The 20,549-nt window shown below is 40.2% G+C and overlaps 2 protein-coding genes across 5 annotated transcripts; one reads left to right on the top strand and one right to left on the bottom strand.

Annotated features, from left to right (window-relative positions):
- The first annotated feature begins 172 nt into the window (after positions 1-172).
- Positions 173-1,405, top strand: LOC116928617 (60S ribosomal protein L28). Its single transcript, XM_032935721.2, has 5 exons — positions 173-328; positions 391-497; positions 563-665; positions 848-976; positions 1,155-1,405. The coding sequence occupies exons 1-5, from the start codon at positions 188-190 to the stop codon at positions 1,350-1,352; spliced, it is 678 nt and encodes a 225-aa protein (XP_032791612.2). The 5' UTR covers positions 173-187; the 3' UTR covers positions 1,353-1,405.
- Positions 1,406-1,489: 84 nt separating this feature from the next.
- Positions 1,490-20,158, bottom strand: LOC116928888 (ecotropic viral integration site 5 ortholog). 4 transcript variants are annotated; one of them, XM_032936023.2, is made up of 18 exons: positions 19,884-20,158; positions 10,740-11,037; positions 9,319-9,479; positions 6,710-6,822; positions 5,791-6,041; positions 5,515-5,685; positions 5,162-5,287; positions 4,954-5,072; positions 4,206-4,320; positions 3,969-4,127; positions 3,677-3,901; positions 3,403-3,591; positions 3,163-3,324; positions 2,714-2,911; positions 2,488-2,634; positions 2,308-2,403; positions 2,123-2,218; positions 1,490-2,025 (listed from the first exon to the last, which is right to left on the bottom strand). In XM_032936023.2, the coding sequence occupies exons 2-18, from the start codon at positions 10,986-10,988 to the stop codon at positions 1,861-1,863; spliced, it is 2,742 nt and encodes a 913-aa protein (XP_032791914.1). In that variant the 5' UTR covers positions 10,989-11,037; positions 19,884-20,158; the 3' UTR covers positions 1,490-1,860. The 4 variants fall into 4 exon arrangements, with proteins under 4 accessions (XP_032791914.1, XP_032791913.1, XP_045033753.1 ...); XM_032936022.2 differs by lacking the exon at positions 19,884-20,158 and adding an exon at positions 13,632-13,822; XM_045177818.1 differs by lacking the exons at positions 9,319-9,479; positions 10,740-11,037; positions 19,884-20,158 and adding an exon at positions 7,666-8,395.
- Between the last annotated feature and the right edge of the window lie 391 nt (positions 20,159-20,549).

Below are 20,549 nucleotides of genomic sequence, written 5' to 3'. Positions count from 1 at the left end.
ATTTCTTGAAGCAATATGATCTCTGCCTGAGAGTTTACACTATCAATGGGATTGCACACACTCTCGTACACACTCACGTTGACGGTCGTGATTCGTCTGTTCGTTTTCAATGGAACTAAGAACAAAAATCTTTGTTTTTCGGCTGCTTCGTGCAAGCGAAAGTAACAATACACAGTAGCGACATCTGATGACGTCAACGTATACCCATCTTTCGCACGTGGTTGATCTTTTCATTGCAAAAAATGAAATAAAGATTTTAAAAAACTACTTTAATTCAATTGTTTATTATTTTAAATTGTTCTATCAATTACCAATTCCAAAAATTGAGGTTTGATTCATTATTTAAATCATTTATCGAATTAAGTCTGTCAAAAAATTGCTTATTGGCAGACCTTAGAGTGTTTAGGGATTGAATACAGTTCTTTCGCATTTCTCCGCTTGCTCGCGACCGGAATCACTAGTTTCTTCTCCTTCTTTTTTTTCGGCCGACACCGAAGGTAACACATGTGAAATGAAACTTATTTTACGATAGAAATTTAATTGTGGACTCATTTCCTATTAGTTGTAGCAGGAAAATGTCGTCCTCCCACCTTCAGTGGCTCATCACCCGTAATACCAGCTCCTTCGTTTTGAAGAAGCGTAATGTCAAACAGCCTTTCTCCAGGGTAAGACACTAGACCTCATTGTAATTTTACCGTTTAATTTCATTGAAATCATAATGATGCTTTCACCAAGATCGCTGAAGCTAGTGCTGACAAACCTTGAACCCTGAATGATTTCAATGCTTACACTTATTGACTGTAGAAAACAGTTTACATCGTTATTTACAGTATCATTTTATTTGCAGGAACCACTTCACTTGACCAACAGGCATTGTTTCAAGTACAACACACTGGTCCATAAGAATGTCATTGGTGTTGAACCTGCCAAGGACAAAAATGGTTTCGTTGTCGTGATGAAGAGCAAGAAGAAAGTGGTATGTATGATTCTATTTTCTCTTGATGTGTTCTCGTTTGTAGTATATGATGTAATTTTTTATCACCAAGATCGCTGAAGCTAATGCTGATAACCCATAAAAACTGATTATTTTTCCTACTTTTTATTCACACTTCTCTATTTAAGAACAATAGTAATCATTATATTTTGCTTTTTAGTACAAGCCTAAGGCATCCATGGTCAGATTCCAGATTAAGTCTGGACCCCGTCACACCTTGGCTAAATTGAGCAACATTGTCAAGAACGGTTATCGCAAGGACTGCAGGGGAGCAGTTCTGAAGAGGGCATCTGCTATCATCCGCTCAGAGAAAACCCGAGTAGCCAAGAAGGCAAAGCCTGCAAAGAAAGCTGAATAAGCTTATGTATGACAAGAGTTAACTGAAATAAATTCTTGTGGGTACAAATCAAACATTGTCATTTCATTTGCTAACTCTACTTAACTAATTTCTTATTAAAATTTTGACAATTCAGTAAAGTTCATCTGCAAAGGAAGTGATACTTCAATAGAGTTTATTTATGTTACATAAAGAATACAGTTTTCACTCATAACCAATGAGAAAAAGTACAGGTGATGGATGAGTGTTTAGCAAAATTTCACAATAGTGAATAATTCATTGAAATCACAGTTTCGCACGATTGGAATGTTTTTCTTTAAAAGAAGTCAATAACGTTTGTGTGACAGTACATAAAAAAATTAGTCATCGATTTCGATGCAAGGAAAAAAGAATTGTAAACTGTTTTAGTCTGTCTCACCAGTAGAAAAAAAAGGTTGCATGTAGTTAAAATTAACAGTCGCGGACAAAAAGAGTATTCATATGTCACGAAACAAATAGATAACGAAAAGACAAATGCTTTCAAATGTGATTATGACGTTAGATTTTCCACCGAGGTCCTTGGAGAGAATCGCAATTCCAATTTGCTCATGTCTTCGTCGTCGTCGGACGGATCAGAAACTTCTTGCTGATGTGCTAATTTCGAAAATCCATTAGTACCACCTAGTTTCCGATTGACGTGTTCTAATCTTTGTATCTGTCAATGTTGAATAAAATGCACTTTCATAACGCAATCCCAAGATAAAATAATTCGCCGTAATTATAGGCGCGTCAACTTGCAAATTCCACAATACCTCAGCTTTTAAATCACCAATTCGATCTTGAAGTTCCCGGACTCGGTCGCTGTCTTCAACCATACTTAATTCACCTTCAGTTAACATTTGTTCATTCTGAACATACCAAAAACATTACACAATGCGTAGACGGCATCAATACGAAAAGAAAAAAACAAAACAAAACATTGTCAACAACAATCTACCTTCATTTCAAGTTGCGATATCTTTTGGCTCAATTCAGCTACATGTTGCGAATGTTCCGCATCGTGAATGCGAGCCAACATGGAATCTTCTCTCATCTATTTGATAAAAGGTAAAAGAATAAAATCGTTAAAAGAAAATGCCAGTTCATCGATGACGGTATCTTCGTGATTCAAACAAACCTTGGCCTCTAAGTCGGCATATTTCCGTTCGTGTTCCTTAATCTTGCTCTGATGCTCTTTCTCGAGCCTTTCAGACGCCTCTGTTTTGGAGACCAAGGCCTTGATTTCTTCGTCCTGTCGCTTGAGTTGATTACTCAGCACTTGATTCTGCAAATGGAAACGAGTTTTATTCACGGCCTCTAATAAATCTTCCTACTGTCGTCAACAGTAGCTTAGTTTCAATTACTTGGGTCTCCAGCTCCATTACACGCAGCCTGAGCTCTCGCAATTCAGTAACGGCTTCCATTTCTCGTAGTCTAATAGTCATTAATTCGTCAGACTTGTTGCCACCGGCTGACGACGAAGATCGATTATTTTCCCAGAAAAGTAATTTCTTTGGAGTAGACTCGAGCGAAGTCGGTTGGTTTTCGGTCGTGTGCTCATCCTGCGTTACGTAGACAAATATCAAGGTTAACGTCATTCCTTTACGATCGATAATATTTATGTTAGCAGCTTTTGGCTCATCACAAATGCATGTCGGAATCGATTCGACTCTGTCGCGTTACGTCAATACTCTAATCGATCTCTTGACAGGGCTCGGCCACGTCAAAGAAACGATCGATAGCGTTTTCTGCTGTCATTTGACGTCCTTGCCGTTGGAGAAAGGACCGAGAAACTGAATGATTCTAATCTCACCTGCAGATGGCGGAGCCATTGAGAACTCAATTCAGATATTTTAGGTCGCAGCTCTTTCAGGGCTAAAGTCGCTTCGGCTTCACGTAACTTGACAGCGATCAATTCTTCTTGCAAAGCCAAAACTACATTATCTGGTGTAGCTTCTCGCAGTCGTTTCTTGTCCTAAAGGCCCAAAGTTTTTTTTTAAATTTATAACTTTGAAGAACGAAACTGAAAGAAAACAAAACGAAATTCAATTACCTCTTCATGTTCGTGAAGTTGATTCTTCATGTCACGGATCATAGAATCCATTTCCGCCTGACGGAGTCGTCCGCCAATTAGCTGCTCTTGAAGGCACTGGATAAGTTCCTCCTTCTGCTTGAGCAGTTCGGCTTGCAGAGATGGTGATGTCGTAGGCTCAACATCCAGAGACGATTGCCTAGAATAGTTCTATCGAATTCCGATAAAAGAAAAAGAGTTAAACAAAAAACAAAAGGATATTTTCAAGTGTAAGATCAGATAAATAATCACGAACCTCTTGTTCCATGTGCTTCAGACGTTGCTGGAGCTCACGTAGGTGAGCGTTATTCTCAGCGTCACGTTGCCTGGACGCTTCCAGCTCCCGTTTCAAGTGGAACGTTGTCTCTTCCTGATCGGCTCGACTGACTTGGCCGCGTACCAGCCGTTCGGCCAGTTCACTTGACTCCGTTTCCAGCATGGATACTTTCTGACGCAGCATGCGGTTCTCGGTCCTTAGCCTCTGTTGTTTAAATGAGAAAAATCACACGAAAATTCCCTAGGCTTTAAATGACATCATCCAGCAGTACCCTGACTTCCTCCTGATCCTCTTGCTCTTTCGTCTTGAGAGCCGTGTATTCCTTTTCCCATTTCTTCATTCGCTTGGCGCTATATTTGACGTTGTAGGCGGCTGCAAATAGAGGATCTGGGCACGGATCAAATCGAGCCGGAACTTCTTTTTGAAAGTACTAGAAAACAAACGATTTCAAATGGTTATTTACTTTTAGCCCTTTAGGTTTGTTGTAATGTTTTGGGAAAAAAATTACCTTGAGCATTCCTTCCATGTCTTGAGAGAGAAGGTCTTCTTTGCCAAAATTCAGAATGGCCACAGCAAGCCGGAAGATGATTTCCATGCCATCGATCAAAAAGGCGTCCATCACCCTTTGCAACGAAAACAAAAACAAACATGAATAAGCCCTTTTTTTCTATTCTTGTTCAGTTCAAATGTATTTGAACGTATGGTGGTCACGATTCTTTAGTCTGACTGTCAAGATGGCCGGAATGCTGATTTAAAACAAAAACAAAATAAAACAAATGGATCTGACGTAGGTAATGAAGAGGAAAGTTAGCAGTCGACTCGACTGAATTACGAGTTACCCTCGCAGCCAATCAGGTACAGAATACGAGTGAAATGGACGGGGAAAAAAACAAAAGGACAAAACAATTCCGGGGTAGTTTGGCAAAAGACCAAAATGTGTCTTTTAAATGCTTAACATTATTTCTAATCCCAAGAGAGAATGAAAAAAAAAAATGCCGACGTTAGAATTCATGTTATTCTTTTTTTCTTTCTTTCTTTCCCCCCCTTTTAAATGTGTGCGTTGGCGTGCGTATCCGTGCGGGCGTAGGAGGAGAATTTCCATTTGAGAGTGGGTGGAGGACTACTGGAAAGTGACTTTCCAGAAAGAGAGAGAAACTTTCGATGGTTAGTCACAACAGTTGGAAGCCCATTTTTGGGGAAAACAGTTGGCAAACAAACGACACGGTAAAGTTGGGCAGTTCGCTTTATTAATTTACCTGCAAGCCACCGATAGGGTCAACGTGGTGCTGAATAGGGTGAGGAACCAGCTGCTGGCGTACATGCTCGTGTCGAAACTTTGTGACAGGAAATGGGCGTGGAGATCGGGTAATAATTCCTGCCGATCAAAATAAAAAAACCACAACGACCCAAACGTTAATTATATTATTTTGTATACACTCAATTGAGAGGGGGACAGAAACGTACCTCGACGAGATTCTTGAGCTGATACAAAACAAGTCCCAGCTCGGCCATTGAAGGTTTGAAAATCTCCCGCAATCGATAGTCTTGCATCAATTTAACCACGACCGCAAAAGCTTCTTCTTCGGGCATCTTTTTTTCCCCCGAAAATTGAAAAAAAAAAATTAGTTTATAGAATTAAAAAGAAGAAGAAGCTAACAGAAAATGTTAACCAACGCCTTAAGGTTGCGTTCCTTCCAAATCTAACTGTTGAACGAACGATAGAGAAAAACAAGGCATTTTCGGGTGGTGGGCGTGATCGAATGATGGATGGTGATGATTGGCTAGACTTGTACACGAGTAGATTTCTATATGTTTACCTGCATGAGGAGGATACCGACGATGAAAGCAGATCCCTGGCAGTAGCCCACCTCACGATCATGCAACGAATAGGCTTTCATGACGTTGAAGAGGCTTTCCTGGCCCAGTCCATCTTTCTCTTTGAAGAAGTCGTGTTCGGGGTACGTGCGCGCAATGTCGCGACGGATAACCTATCGGAAACGGACGTAACATTTAAAAGTCATACAATCTTTCAATCCATCAGTATAGAATAGAGAAAACGAGTTGAAAAAGAGAGAAGATGAAAAAAAAAAAACCTTTTCACAGGCCGATGTGGCTTTGATGTATTCGGCGTATTGCGACTTGGCCGGTGAGTCATTTGCGCCGCACAAAAGCGGCCAGACGACGCCTCTAAAGTGATGAGGGATTCCTTTGCGGACGAGGTCTTTGACGTAGGCATTGCGCTTCTTGTACGTGTTGGACCAATCGGCTACCAAACGACCCCAAAGGCTCCACTGATCTTCTTCATTATCGTCTGAACGTGCCTCCTGACTGTTGGCACTGGAACCTGTCCACGTCAAAGAGATTTTTCTAAAATGAGCTTTTTTATTTTTAAAACTAAATAGGAACAAGATCGCTTGCAAAACGTTTAGTTTCATGCTCCAAAGGATAACCAGATCACTGCCAGCAGCCCCCGCCAGCGTTAAGATAAAAATAAAATAAAAAAATCCAACCATCTGCTGGGCAGAAGCTTCGCGAGTGTACACAGAAAGCAGAAAAAGATCAAATTCCATCGAGTTTATTCTGCCGCTGTCTGCGCGAAATGGAGGGCTAACAATCTCTCATGTTTTTGTTGGCTATTCAAAAGGGAGGAGGGGAAAAAAAAAATGTACGACCTTATCGAACCCCGGGATTCCAACAGAGAACGAAAATGAAAACGAACTTTTTTGTGTGTGCTCCCGCGGGCAACCAAGAAAGAAAAACTTTGATTAGATGTCCAAAAACGGGCAACAACAACAAAGCTCGGGAGAATGCAACGAAAATGTCTACATTTTAGAACATTAAAAAAAGAAAATAGTTCCTATAAAAGAAAATAAAAAATTCTCGGGACTGACATCAGAAATTCCTTTTATGGATTTATGTTGACATCATTGACTGTCGTAATCATTTTTCCTCGACTACAACTAAAAAAATAATAGTTGATTAAAAACGAAAAAAAAAAAGAAGAAACGTTACCGGAATTCAAAGAGATTTGCGACGCATCCGAACTCTTGCGCGAATGTCCAGACGCGATGCTGGTGCCAGTTCCTGCCAACGAGTTCAACGATTTGCTGTCCAGTTCGATCATCCTGTAAAAACAAAACAAAAAAACACCCATCATAATAATAACAATAAAAAAGGAAAAAAATGAAAGAAGCGGGTCTCATCAATCACAAAAATAAATGTTTAATAAATAGCCAGTTCCTCTTGTATTTCCTGTTTCTACTCCTGTACGATTAATGCTGAGCTGGCTCGAATTATACGAACGCACGTCTCGTATACAACACCACAACATTATCAATAATTCATGGTCGTAAAAGGCTTGCGCATCATCAACTATTAAAAAGAATTCTTCTTTGCGAGCTACTTGAAGAAGAAGAAAAATAGGCTAAACCATTTTTGGGCTCTGAAACAAAAGAAAGTGCATGTGCCCAACGGACCTTAACACAAAGGTGACACACTGGAAAAAAACAAACAAATGGATAACTGTCAACAAAAGGGCTCCTTATTTTATTTGCTTGCAACACCCAACGCACACACACGAGAAAAAGGTTCACGACTGTTGCTGTGTGTGAATATAACTAGTTGTGATGGGCGGATAAGGAGAGAGAGAGACACAGAGCGGATATGCCCCACCACCAAAACGGGAAGGCCAAAAGAAAAGAGCTGATGAAAAGTCATGGAAATAGGAGAATAAAAAAAATAACGCACGTGACACAATCTCAGTCGAAGCTTTTGCGGGAAATTGTGCGTGTAACGCCAAACGAATCCAGCGCGGCTAGACAATAATAATCAAAAAAAAATATATAAACCTTTTTTGAAATGTTGCGAGGGGAGGCGTACACGCACGTGACCTTATGTGTGCACAGACAAAAAGAGAGAGACGTGCTCCTTTTGATTTCACGAAAAAGAAAAAAAAAGTTTGTCCTCACCGTTCAAAGTCGACAACGTCGGGCACAACGGCCAAAAAGCTCAAAGGATTGTGAAAGACGAAGTAATCCTCGCCGTGGCCGTTGGATTCTTCTCCATCGTCATCCGACGACGAGTCTAACTCACATAAATCCGGCAACACGGGCGCCATTCATCTACTCACACGCACTAACCCCCCCGTTCCACCAGTAGTTCCTTTTTTTCTTTCTTTCTGAATTATTATTATTCAAGCGATGATAAACATCAAAGTTTTTTTTTTCCTCCCCTACTTATTTCAAAATGTGTCGGATGTTAAAAGTGGAGGGGAATTATCCAACAACAACTGAAAAATGCATCCGCGCCCTTTTTTTTTAATACCCTTTCGCCCCATACACCGCCTAACCCCTGGAGCTAAATTTCTTCTTCTTTTTCTTTTCCCGAATTTATTTTCAGGTTTACCTGTTGGTAGGTAAGTAGGTTTTAGAACAACCGGGACGCAATTCAACGATTCACCTCCCCCGCGAAAAAAAAAAAAAGAGAGAACGAAAAATACTGGGCAACTGAAATGCCGGTCAGCTGGAACAAGTCGTTCCTAAGGAAAGAAACAAAACACCAGCTGCGCAATAATAACCCGAGTCTGCAGAAAATGACCACCCACACAATCAGGTTCGGTAGAGCAATGCTGAAACACGCTTATAGTTTACGTCCAGTTTACACACAGACACACACGACCGGGCACTGGGGCGTGAAGCCAACGACTGGCGTGAGTTTTTTTTTTTTCTTCCTTTTTTTTTTTTTTTTTTGTTCAAGAGAGAGAGAGAGAGAGATTGACTGAGTATATCGTAGTAGAGAAAAGATAGGGTCGTTCCCATATCCACGCCTTCCAGCCATTTGCCTCTACCCGTACGGGCGTAGGCAGGACCAATCAGCAACGTCTCTTTCCCCTCCGTGTTGTGTTTTGAAAAAATCTTAGTGGGCACACACACACACACGCAGAGAGGAATTGAGAGAAGATCATCAGCAGTGAGGCAAGTAAAAAGAAAAAAAAAAAGAAGACGAAGTTAATGTTGGCAACGTTAACAAGAGACTCGAGCCAAAATATCTTTGGAATTTTTTTCTTTTTGAGCTCATTGTCTTTCCAGCATAGTCCTCGCAGACGGGCAAAACAATGTAGTACATTTATTTCCAACCCCCTCCTCTTACACTAATGGGAATTTTTTCTAAACTAAACCCCGTGACGAAGGATATTTCGGCTAACCCCGTCACGGCTACGTACTGATTTCGAGCGCAATTGAGAACAATCGTTACGCTCGTATAGTTTAATTGAGACTTTAGGAACGAGCTCAAGAAAGAAGAAAAAGGAAAAAAAAAAAAAGAATTTAAAGTATTACAAATCACACGAGTTGTCATCATTTTTTTTTTTTCCGTGTGGGTTGGTTTCTCATGATGTACTTGGCTCATAAAATTATTTTGCCCTCGTTCCAGAAGCTCATCATAAACCCATTGGAAAGGCCACCAGACAAAATATCTCACACGTTGCGGGGGGATTTGATTGACAAGCCACCGTAATGTGAAAACACTCATTAAGCTAATTAAATTCATGAATTTTGAGGGGTGTGTGTGTGTGTGCCACGCCTATTTTGTCTTGTGCACTCATTTCTAGACTTAATTCTTACCTATTTGCCTCCTCCAGTTTAGCCAAAAGCGCTGCTTCTTCATCGGGTAGAACGGCAGGCGTTTCGGGTGACGAAGGACTGTAAAATCCATTGGTGCCGTTGTTGTTGTTGTTGTTCAACGAGCACGGCAGACTGCAAGGACGAGAACCGCCAGATTTGACCTGCATAATATTTTTTTAAAAAACGGGGATTGAAATAAAAGACACAATTTCAAACATCGTAAAACGAAATTAGATTTCTATTCCACTATTTGCTTTAAAAATACGTCCATTAAACTGTCCAACATGTCGATGTTCCAGTAACCGTAATAACCGACCCGATCTGATTTTCTAAATTCTAATTGACATAGCGCTATTGTGATAATCATATAACTCAATTAACAATCTCTCGTTTATTAGAGAGCTGTTGACGATCTCCCATAAAGAAAAAGAAAATGTCTTTTAAAAAAATTCTTTTACCTAACAAACAAACAAAAAATCCCTACTATATCTTGGAGGGGGGAGGCACACAGCATGGAACACGCACTTTTTCTCAGCTGTGTCATCACCACACACAAAAAAAACATCTTTCATCTTTTATTTTTCTCTCATTGTCCGCCCAAAATATTTTCCTTTTTCCTTTGGTTTTTCGACTTGAGTCATGAACGATGGAATTTATAATACACGAACAAATGAAAGAAAAATGGAGAAAAGCATCGGGGACTATCCCCTACGCTTTCTAAAATTTCGTGGGGATGTCTGTGTAAAAATAAACTGGAGCGTCAAAAGCCTGCTGGCCAACAAACAGCACACTTTGCAAAGACCACATGGCCCCCCCTCCTAATTTTTCATGCCTTGTTTAGGCCGTTAACTATAAAAAAAAAAAAAAGCTCTTGTTAAAACTCGAACTTTATCTACTTGAAATTTTACAACGGGATTTTGTTTTCTTTTGGCTTTTGCGAAGAAAACACGACTCAGGTAATGACGACCGTGTGATTCACAACCAAAAATGAACGGGTTATCCTTTACTCAGGTAGAAATTTTTTTTTTTAAATATGTTATGACTTGAACGAGTCGTTTGTTCCCCCCCAAGTAGAGAAGAGAAATATTTTGTTGATGAATCATTGTGTGCTCCTGGTTTTGTTGCAAAGGTTCCCAGGATGTTCAGGTAAAGGTGGGAGAGTCTCATGTTTGCTTACAATCTTATCATCATCAATTTTTCTGCATACACTCAACTAGAAATAGGGATTTCAACAATTGTAAAGACATTTCATCGCCCCCGTTCCGGAATGTGCGTAACAATCAAATGGATTCGATACGTAACAGAACGAAAATAACGGCCCCTCACGATCTCAACCTCCTTTTTTTTCCTGCTCTTGTCATGAGAGCGGATTATTTTGATGAAAAATAAAATTAGCATTTCAAATATGTTGCATAATATACCGTAACGGAATCGACGGTGCCTTGTCCATTTCGCCCTGCATCATCGACTTGACATTCTCCCCGATAGATGTCCTTCTTGACGGGCTTGGGCGTCGTCGTCATAGTCGAACTTCCATTGACGTGCGGCTGAGGTGAAGAAGAAGAAGAAAAGACGGCAGACGCAATAGCTTTCAGTGGTGACTGAATTGAACTATTCAAAGACGATGTCGAAGCCATTCCGTCTTCAGTGACTTCTTCCTCCAGGGCCATCAGCACTGGCCTATGCACCGTTCCGACGTCATCGCCAGTATGCCTATTACTTTTTTTTTATGATAGAAAAAGCATAAAATAGTTAATCTACAATTCAATGGCTTAAATTAGAAAATTGCTTTGTAATTACAATTTTATTTCTTTAAAAGACCCTTTAAAAAAAAAAAATCTATTTCATAGAAAAACTCTTGTTTTTGGGGATATTTATCGATCGTCTTCCTAATTAATGCTATGCATAGGCTTCAGGAACCGCATCGTAATTGGACTTTTGGTCCTTCTGCTTCGCCAATGTGCACATCCTGTAAACAGGATCTCACAAGCTTTTTTTTTTTCTCAATTTTTTATATCCAAGTCAACGTTGATAACAACTCCCCGGGAGATGAAAAATACCAGAGTCTCGATCGATGATGTCAACAAACTTTGATATTGCTATTTGCCAATATCGCGCAGCATCTCTCATTCCAATCTGATTTAAACGCAGGTTGAAAACAAGTCGAATACGAAGTCATAAAAAGAAAAATGGACAGTGATGATAGAGAATCTGCTGATTCGTCTGCCACGATCCATTCTTCCCGATGATTTGTTCCCTCAACTGTACCGAGTGGTATCGATCCTTCTTCCCTTATACGCCATCCGCTTCACGAGAGTAGCTACAACTTCAGTATGTATACACATCGTTCAAAAAAAGAAAAAAAAATTGAACATCTAGCAAATGCTGGAGATTGCCAGATTGTCGTGAAAGATTTACGAATGATATCAAAATTGTGTTCACATAAAAACAGATAAATCTGAGTTTGGGTTAAGGGACTTCTGTGATCTCTTTTCCAAGTTTCTGGAGAAAATAAAAAAAGAATTGGGAAGGACGTGATGCTTTTTTAATTGGCCTGGAAAAAAGAAAAAAAAAATCTAAGAGGCGTGGTTCAAAATAGGCAACTAATTGGCAGTGCTGTAACGTCACGCTCTGTCGGCAGACTCATCCGACACTTCTTCTTTCAGTTGTGGAAGACGACGGTAAAGAGCATCTCAAGCAAAACGGACGACCCCACAGCCGCACAAAAAAACAAATGAAGACAGGCAAAACGACGACCGTAACGCAAAAGTTCACCCACATTTTTCTTCAGTGCAATTTGAATGATGAGAAAATGCACAGCAGCAGGACAGAAACTTGTGATTACATGCAAATGTTCTCCTTTGAAATCATGCGATTCAGCCAAACTGCCCTTTATCCAACCCATCCGCTGTACACACGGAATCAATACTTTACATGTCTTGCCATTCGACACTACGGCAGACTTGTCACAAGTAATCAAGTTCCACGCATCCATTTATTCCGAAGAAAGGAAGAAAGAAAAAAAAGAGGGCGCTTCACAAATCATGGGCTTAAAAAGATGTCGACAAACTGGGTAGGGAGGAACTAGAATTTTCTGAGAAAGAAGAGCTGGAAGCGATGGATTTTCTACTCCCTCCTAACACAGTGACCGGGCAAAAAAAAAAAAAGAAAACTGGAACAAACTGAAACGAGTTGTGACTATCTGTCAAAGACAAGTTTGCCGACATTCGTTCGATTTTTCGTTCGGGACCAACCGAAAGAGCCTTCAACAATAACAAGTTTTGATTCGAGTTGGGGGTCGTAAAGTTGAATGAAAATAGACGAGTCACGTGATTCAAAAAAACAAAAAAACTGGATAGTTCTCGTCACGGCCTTTTGGAAGGATCGATCGCGATCCAGGTCGCCCCTTTTCATTTTTGTTGTTGATTCCAAACAAAAAAATTGACCTCTACATTCCATCGGGCTTCTATATGTACAATAGATTTGAATCTAGTTTTTAACCTTGTTAGTCTAATGATGGGATATTTTAAAAGAATGTCAACAGAGGCAACACAAATTGTTTTTTTTTTCACGTCTTGCCCAAAAGGAAGGTCACGTTCGTTTCTCTTCGACACCGATTTTTATTTTGGGAGTACCGCGGGAATTCAAACTGCCTTTCCCTCTCATTGAAGATAACAATAGAATGTTATAGGTAATTCAACTATTGAACGTTTTGTTTTTTCTTTTAAATTGGCGATCTACTAAAACGGGGTGGGGGGGGAGAGAGCGTCAGAGTTTAAGACGCGGGAGCTGCTGCTGCTACTACAAACCATCACGGGTAAATGTTATTTGTGCACGCTTTCCCTCGAAACCCATCAAAGACTAGGGCGTCGGCCAGCGCTTGAGAATGGCGCCGCCGTATTTCCAAAATAGCAACGGTCACGAACCTTTTCGTGATTTCTTTTTATGACCTTTCCCTTTCACCGTCTCTGCTTCACTTGTAATCATTATTTTCTAATGTAATGTGCGCTCAGCTGATCGGCTTCGTTCATCACTCACGACCTACTGATTCGACATCATCCGTCATGTCACTGAGATCCCTCGTTCGTTCGGAGATTGATTCCCAACACATTCGTTTTATTGTGAGCACAATTTCTGTACACAAAAGAACATTCGACGAGAAAATGTTCAACTACAAACGAAAAAAAAAAAAGAAATTTAGTCGATTGTGTTTTTTTGCGTGGGAACGCGGTCGGGGTGCCAACCCTGACACGAAAAGATGAGGAACGCAAATTTAAAAAAAAAAAAAAAAAAAATGTGAAAATTCTTTTTACCAGGTCACAATTGGCGATGGTGGAATTTTATGCGCCGATCTGTAAATCCATAGCTTTTGAATCACCATAATTGATGATCGATTGCGTTTTCTCTACAAGTAACAAACTGAAATCTCATTGGCTAAGAAACTCACAACAAATTGTCCCTTGAAAAACAGAACAACTGTACGGCAAGCTGGAACAATCACGACTGAAGACTCTTCATGAACGTACTTAACACGTTATTCCGCCAAGAAGAAGGAAAAAATAAAACAGGATTCCGTTCATCGAACCAAGTGCAACGACACAGACTGGCAAACTCCTTAAAAATGAACGTAATAGACACACAGCCAAAAGTAATCGCTCTAGGCCATCCAGTCGAAAAGCCTCCTGGCCGTGAAAAAAGGAGGAGCTTGGGAGGAAGTCAATAGAAAGGATGAAAAAAAAAAAAATCTTTGGCGGAGGGGGAGGGCTATTACAACAGTTACTCGATCGGTTTTTACGATGGTGCGCGCCTTTCACTTGGACGCCATTCTCCACTGCGGGTTAAGTACCTGCGTAATGATCACAACCTTTCACCTACATTTTCTCCCGAAAAGAAAAAGCTGTTTGGCAACTTTCGCCCACCCCTCAAAAATTATTGAAATGTTTTTTTTTTTTCCTTTCCCTTTTTGAAATTTTGATAGTCCTGTAGCTGACTTCGTTTCGGCTATTTCAAACGCATCCTGGTTCTTTTCGTACATTCACATCTGATGGGAAACAGACGGGCCAACAAGAAAAGGCAGGACATGGACCTCATTTGATGCAGTTGAGTGCCAATGGATTTCAAATCGTTACCGGCCTTCCACTGTTGACGGAGCCTATATAATCAAAGCCCCCTCTGGTCATGGCCATTTTCACACCAAAAAACAAAACAAAAGAAAATTTGGCGTTGGTGACCGTGACACGATGAAACGCGGGTCCAACATGCCGCTTAGACGCGGATCATTTATTATCTGGTGAAAAGGGAAGAAGACACCGAAACGGTGCCGCCCGTCCATCAACAGGGCAAGCCGGCCTTGTATGTTGGATGGTAAACAAGCAGTTTGATGGCCATTTCGGAATTTTCTCTATAGACGAAAACGCGCAAAAAAGGGGAGACCTATTTTATCCGACGTGTTGTCAGCACAAAAAAAAACGTTGATATCATCATTAACATCGTCCTAAAATGGCCTTACAAGAAAAAAATAAATTGATGGTGAAAACATCGATTGAGGACATGTTGTAATCATTGAGGACAAACGATGATTTTTTTTTGTGTAAAGATATTAATAAAAATACAACGCGAATTTGAAATTCCCGCCTACGTAAACAACAAAAATGGCTGCCATTTTCTGATGTACAACATGCGCAGATTGAGGATCCGACAACAATTTTCTCCCGCTCTCTTCTGCCCACACGTTGACCGATAACGGAGAAGAAAGCTATAAAAAAAAAGAAAAGAAACTCTTTTTCTCGGTAGGTGCAATAAATAAAATCCTATTCCCTTAAATGCAATCGCATTGCTCGACAAATGCCCGGCTATTTTTCAAGTCCATAAACATTTGTTTGTGCATCGTCCCTTCCTTGTTTGTTACTGTTAAAAAGAGATGATGCAAAAATGTTCATGACTTGAGTCGTAAACTGTTGGCCATTCCCTCCCCCCTTTTTTATCCTGTAAGAATATAACACATCTGTAATGTCTCACGTTTTTACAGTCGGAGATGCGGCGGACAACAACCCGCTAGAGTCCGCTGGCCCCTCCACCCACCAACAGCAGATTTGTACGCAATTGACTCCCACAGTTAAGCGAATAATCGATTTTTTTTTTTCGGGTGTGTGTCGATGACCGCACCCGGTAAAGCGTGAGGGTGTCGTGCAAAAGCAACGCGATTTTTCCGCCCTCTTTTCCGGGTGTCAACAGACTTCATTTTCCTCTTTAACATTCAGTGAATTTATTATCTCGCTCGTTCTCCCCATATTAATAGCAAAATAGCTCGCGTGTCACGATTTATCAACGATAGAAGTAACGAGTTTTTCTTTTTCTTTCCGCGAAACATTTTTGAATAACAACACGATTAACAGTATTGCATGTGAATTTAAAACAAAAATTGAGCCCCGTGTTCAATTTATCCTTTAGCGGTCGCCTATTACGTTTTAGGGGACACTAATTCAACCAGAACCTAACCGGAATTGATCCAACTATTTTTTGTTCAATTCAGCGTTCAATCACCCCTTCGTTTTTAACCGATGAAAGCGATAATGACATCAAAGTGAAAGGACCCTTTTTTTTTTTTTATCGGTAAAAAAAAAAATTAGCCAAAAGAGTTGCCCGAGGCGAAGAAAAGAAAAACTAAGAAATAATGACTCTGAGTCTGTTAGAATCATCATCAAAGACCAATCAGGCTGGTCCTAGCTCGTGTTACACACAAAAAGTTGATGACTTTTTAGCCTCCAAAATGAAATGAGAAAGACATTCGTTGCACACACTCTCTCAAGATAATTACGTATCGTTTGTTATGTTATTCTCTTTTGGCGGTCACCAGTTAATGGCGCTTATTTTTGAAGGATTCTCTTCTTGGTAGCGGATAGAAAGAAAATGGAATCCTTTTGGGACGAGTGCAAAGAGCTCACAGATAATCACTACTGTCTCCTAAAGAAGAAAAAGAAGAAAAGCCAAACAGAAAGAGGCTTCACCATCGATTTCTTCGACATGGACTGGACGCTTGGGATTGCGGATGAATGTATAGGGGAAGCTGTAAGAAGCGAAACCTTACCACCCCCCATCAGGCAATTCATTTCGCTGTAAATGATTACGGCACAACAACAACAAAGAAAGTGAGCAATCTACTTTTAATCATCAACAAAACAATTACTGATGTTCATCATTTCCTGGCAGTCAAACGACGGAACTAATTAGCACCACAAGATTTTTTTTTGCCCATGAAAGTGCTATTATTAAACTAGTTTGCGGACGAAAGCCATTAGTAATTGTGATAATCTTGTGGACGCTGGCTTAAGAAAAAAAAATATGTGGCAGCTGGGCAATGAGAGATAACCGTCCGGGCGGAATTACCGGCTCAGAATGCAACTTTGGAATTGTTTGGAGAGAGAGAACTATATGCACACATAGAGAATAACGATGCAATTTTCTCGCTTTTAACATTGAGAGAAAACTTGTACATCTCCATTTTGTGACGTGTGTAAAGAAAAATAAATAAAAAGTGCTATGACTACAGAGTCCTTTTGTTGGCTGATGGAAGTGGGATCCATCAAACAAAACAAAACAAAAAAAAAAAGGAGCTTTCAAGACCAAAAACAAATATACCCCGCCAGGGGTACATACAAAAGAGAGACATATAGAGTTTGGCACTAAACAATAACATCATCTTGGATGCTGGATCGATTCCGACCAAAGTAGCTCACCCTCCCCTTATGTATAACATTTTTTTGTTTTGTTTTGCTATCTGTCCAATAGAAAATGGATCGAAATGCTGGATTCGTTCACTGTTACTGCGCATTGTGGAAGTGACTGCTACGTCAGCTGGGGGACTCGTGCACGAACGATATTTAGGTAGGGATAAAACGCCCCAGTGACCCGACACTCTGATTTCCTCCCATTCTATTTTTCTTTTTTTTCTTTTTGGCAAATACACGGCTTTACATTCCGGTTAAGAACGACGGGGGTGAACGAATCATTTCAAGTTGACGTCTCAAAACTGGAAAAAAAAATAATGTTTATAGGTTACAGTTCCATATTCGTTCAGGAAGAGACAAGGGCAACTTGTTTTCACGAAAAAAACCTGAATCACGCAGTCGGGGATGTGAACCAAGTACAGCTCTTTTTTTGTTGTTGTTAGAAGCGGAAGATGAATTAAGATTACCGTTACTAACCGGATACAGTTGAGTGAACGCACAAAAGCTGAAAAAAGAAAATTAACAAAAGAAGAAAAAATATAAATCGGGATAACAATAACAAGAAAAAGAGCTGTACTTTTTTTTTAATAAGAAAAGAAGAAAAAAAAAGGGCGTAGTCGATTCAGCTATACGACAAAGTTAATCAAGCCCAACAGGACGCCAGAGGATTATGATTGGACGGCGTGATAATAATAATAATAGTAGAGCTTTTGTTGTATATGTAGAATCCCATTTTTACTAGGGAGAACAAAAGAACCAGCAAAAAAAAAAATAAATAAATAAATCCGGGCTAATACCACGTGACACTTGATTTATCCAGCGGGATAAATTCCCCAAACGTCACCAGCGGGAAAGTAAAGTCCGGAAAAAAAAATGAACGCATTAAATACGTATCACATATAACGGTGAATGAATTGAACATCTCGTGATGTTGCCCCATTAGACACACACGTCCTAACTCTACAATGCTGTTGAAAAAATCCTTGACTCTTTGAAAGCCTCTCAGTTGGAGGACACACCAAACAAGAGAAAGCAGAAACTTTACAACGGAACGGGACCTTGGAATTAAAAAATAAAACATGGCGAAAATGAGTCGACATGACCGTCATCCTCCGCCGAAAGAGAAGAACAAAAGAAAAAAATGACTTCACGTGCCTTGGCGACAGCTCGCATGTGACACCTCATTTACACACGAGATCGTATTACGTTTTTTACGTCATTAAAAAGCTGTATGCAAAAAAAAAAAGAAACAGTGGGTCCTTGGGTTGTTGAAGTTGACCAACTGTTTTTAAGAATCCCGTTTTCAACTCGTGTATCCCGTTTTAAACGAAATCGTTCGTGATCTATCAGTTGGAACCGTAGGAAGATGTGAGCAATAAAGTCAGAACTATTCGTAAGAAAACGGGATTATCAAAAAGAGGTAGCCATTGCTCTTCGAAATGGTGCAAACTAATTTCTTTTGGAAAAATAAAAAAGCGGTCACAGAATTTTCAGTTTCAACAAAATAAAATGAGGAAAATTTCACATCAAAAATTGTTAGACAGGAACCGAATGAGAAGCTAAACCGGAGCCAAAGTTTGGCCAAGCGATACGAGCAATGACTCTACACGCGCACACACAAAGGCAATAAAAGTCGCCATGAAAACAAGATACAATAAAAAAAAAAATGAAAAAAAGAAGTAAGAAAACAATAGGTGTGTTACTGTCACTGGTATAGGAGAGCCCCCATGTGAAAGACATTTTGGATTGGATACGCCCATGTGGGTAGAATGCCACCACGCCATAACACCACACGTCAATTATCAACTCTCTCTCTCTCTCTTCTTTTGATTAAAGTGAGAGTTAATAAATCTGTCAAACTTCCCGAATTTGTTTCAAATATTTTAAAACCAAACAAAGGCATTTTGGAAAAAAACAAACAAGAAAACAAGAGAGGCCGCGCACATGCGCATTTGGTTTCCCAACGGTCACAATACCTTGACACGATCCTTGAATGTTTGTTTTAAACTCCCTCCTCCGCAATGTTGATTGGCTATTTCGAAACAACAAAGAAAAATAAACCTGAACTCTTTCGAGACCCAATTTTTGCTTACAAATATTGTTTGTTTTTTTTCCCCTTTCTCCTTGTTCTAATCCTCCAATTTTATTATTCTACACGGAGTAAACGACATTAGCCCACTTCCGGTGGCGACTGATTGCAACATACTCGTCTACGATGAAAAATAAAAATAAAGAATCATACGCAACACGTTTCGGTTGATCCCCATGGCCTCGCGGGTATATATATCTTTTAAACCAAAAAAAAAGAAAGAAAACTTTCATTGGCCTCCCTTGTGCGTGAAATCTAGGACATCGTACCTTTAGTCCGTGTAAGTCTCAGGTATGTAGATGAGTCTCCCCCCCACTCCTTGTTGGAGAATTCGCACAGCTAGTCAAAGACACCTGGCGTTTCTGACGCACCTGCAGATCTATCAAAACGGATGACGAAAGAATGTTGATCGAACTTGTTCGCTTCACTTTTTTTTTTGTTTCATTAAAAAGAAAGATTACTAACACAACCAAAAATGGGGAAGAAGAACAACAAAAAAAAAAAGAAAACGGATGACACCTGAAAGCGAGAGAGGAAGATAGCCTAAGGCTACTCTTCGAGACATCATAAAAAAAAAGTTGCTGTGTGCTACCTTCATTTTTTTCCCCCTTTTGGGTTTTGGATGCTTTTGTCAGGTGAGTGAACTCGCAACGGCCTCAACGTTTCGACTCGCCGAATAGAACAACAACGAGTTGGAAAAAAACAACACAATGATACAAATATTCGTGTGCACACACTCGAGTACTTACCAAAAGACGTGGGCTTTGTCTGCTGATGTCTGAAGATGTTTTGTGTGTGTGGGCAAAGTAAAAACGTGTGTGGAGGGGTTGATTTCTTGTCAAAACCAGCAGACGAGAAACACACGAGACGAAAACACGACCGCTTTAAGTCTATCTGACCTCGACGATGTGGGTTTTCGAAAAAAAAAAAAGGTTCTCCACACATAGCCAACACCACCCAACAACTGTGGTGTCTTGCACAGCTCACGAACGACTTCAGCCGTACACGTTCTGTCTCACGAACTGAACACACATTCTGGGGGCTGCCTCTTGGCTCCGTTCCCAACCTGCGCGCCCATTTCTATTCTTTTTTGCACTTCCGTCAGGTGATTTCAAGACATCTAGCGGTCAACTTTACAATTTTCTTTATACATTTTTAGATGGCGTTAGTTGTTCGATATGGAGGAAAACAAAAGTTTCCCTCATTTTTCCAACCGTGTGTCGTTCGTGCGTTCTTAAGGTTTCTCTCCTTTCGACAACATCCGTACACAAACACACACACACACATTGTATGTGTGCATGTTAAAACAAGTCCACGTACCGGTTGGCACACACACACAGTACGTGTTCCATGAAAAACCGATAAAAAGGAAGACCTTCACGTGGTTGACTGACCGACTGCCATGAATTTTTTTT

The sequence above is a fragment of the Daphnia magna genome, linkage group LG8, assembly GCF_020631705.1.
Source record: "Daphnia magna isolate NIES linkage group LG8, ASM2063170v1.1, whole genome shotgun sequence".
NCBI classification, from domain to species: Eukaryota; Metazoa; Arthropoda; class Branchiopoda; order Diplostraca; family Daphniidae; genus Daphnia; species Daphnia magna.
Note: the sequence above shows the minus strand (reverse complement) of the source record. Positions and strands in the feature narration are given on the sequence as shown.

Excerpts from the sequence above, each read along its gene's own strand:
- LOC116928617 (XM_032935721.2), top strand. The coding sequence starts at position 188 with ATGACGTCAACGTATACCCATCTTTCGCACGTGGTTGATCTTTTCATT. Across the intron at positions 329-390 it reads TACCAATTCCAAAAATTGAG|ACCTTAGAGTGTTTAGGGAT; the intron begins GTTTGATTCATT and ends GCTTATTGGCAG. Across the intron at positions 977-1,154 it reads TGAAGAGCAAGAAGAAAGTG|TACAAGCCTAAGGCATCCAT; the intron begins GTATGTATGATT and ends TTTGCTTTTTAG.
- LOC116928888 (XM_032936022.2), bottom strand. The coding sequence starts at position 13,699 with ATGGTGATTCAAAAGCTATGGATTTACAGATCGGCGCATAAAATTCCA. Across the intron at positions 2,219-2,307 it reads TATCGCAACTTGAAATGAAG|AATGAACAAATGTTAACTGA; the intron begins GTAGATTGTTGT and ends TGGTATGTTCAG. Across the intron at positions 2,026-2,122 it reads TTGGTGATTTAAAAGCTGAG|ATACAAAGATTAGAACACGT; the intron begins GTATTGTGGAAT and ends CAACATTGACAG.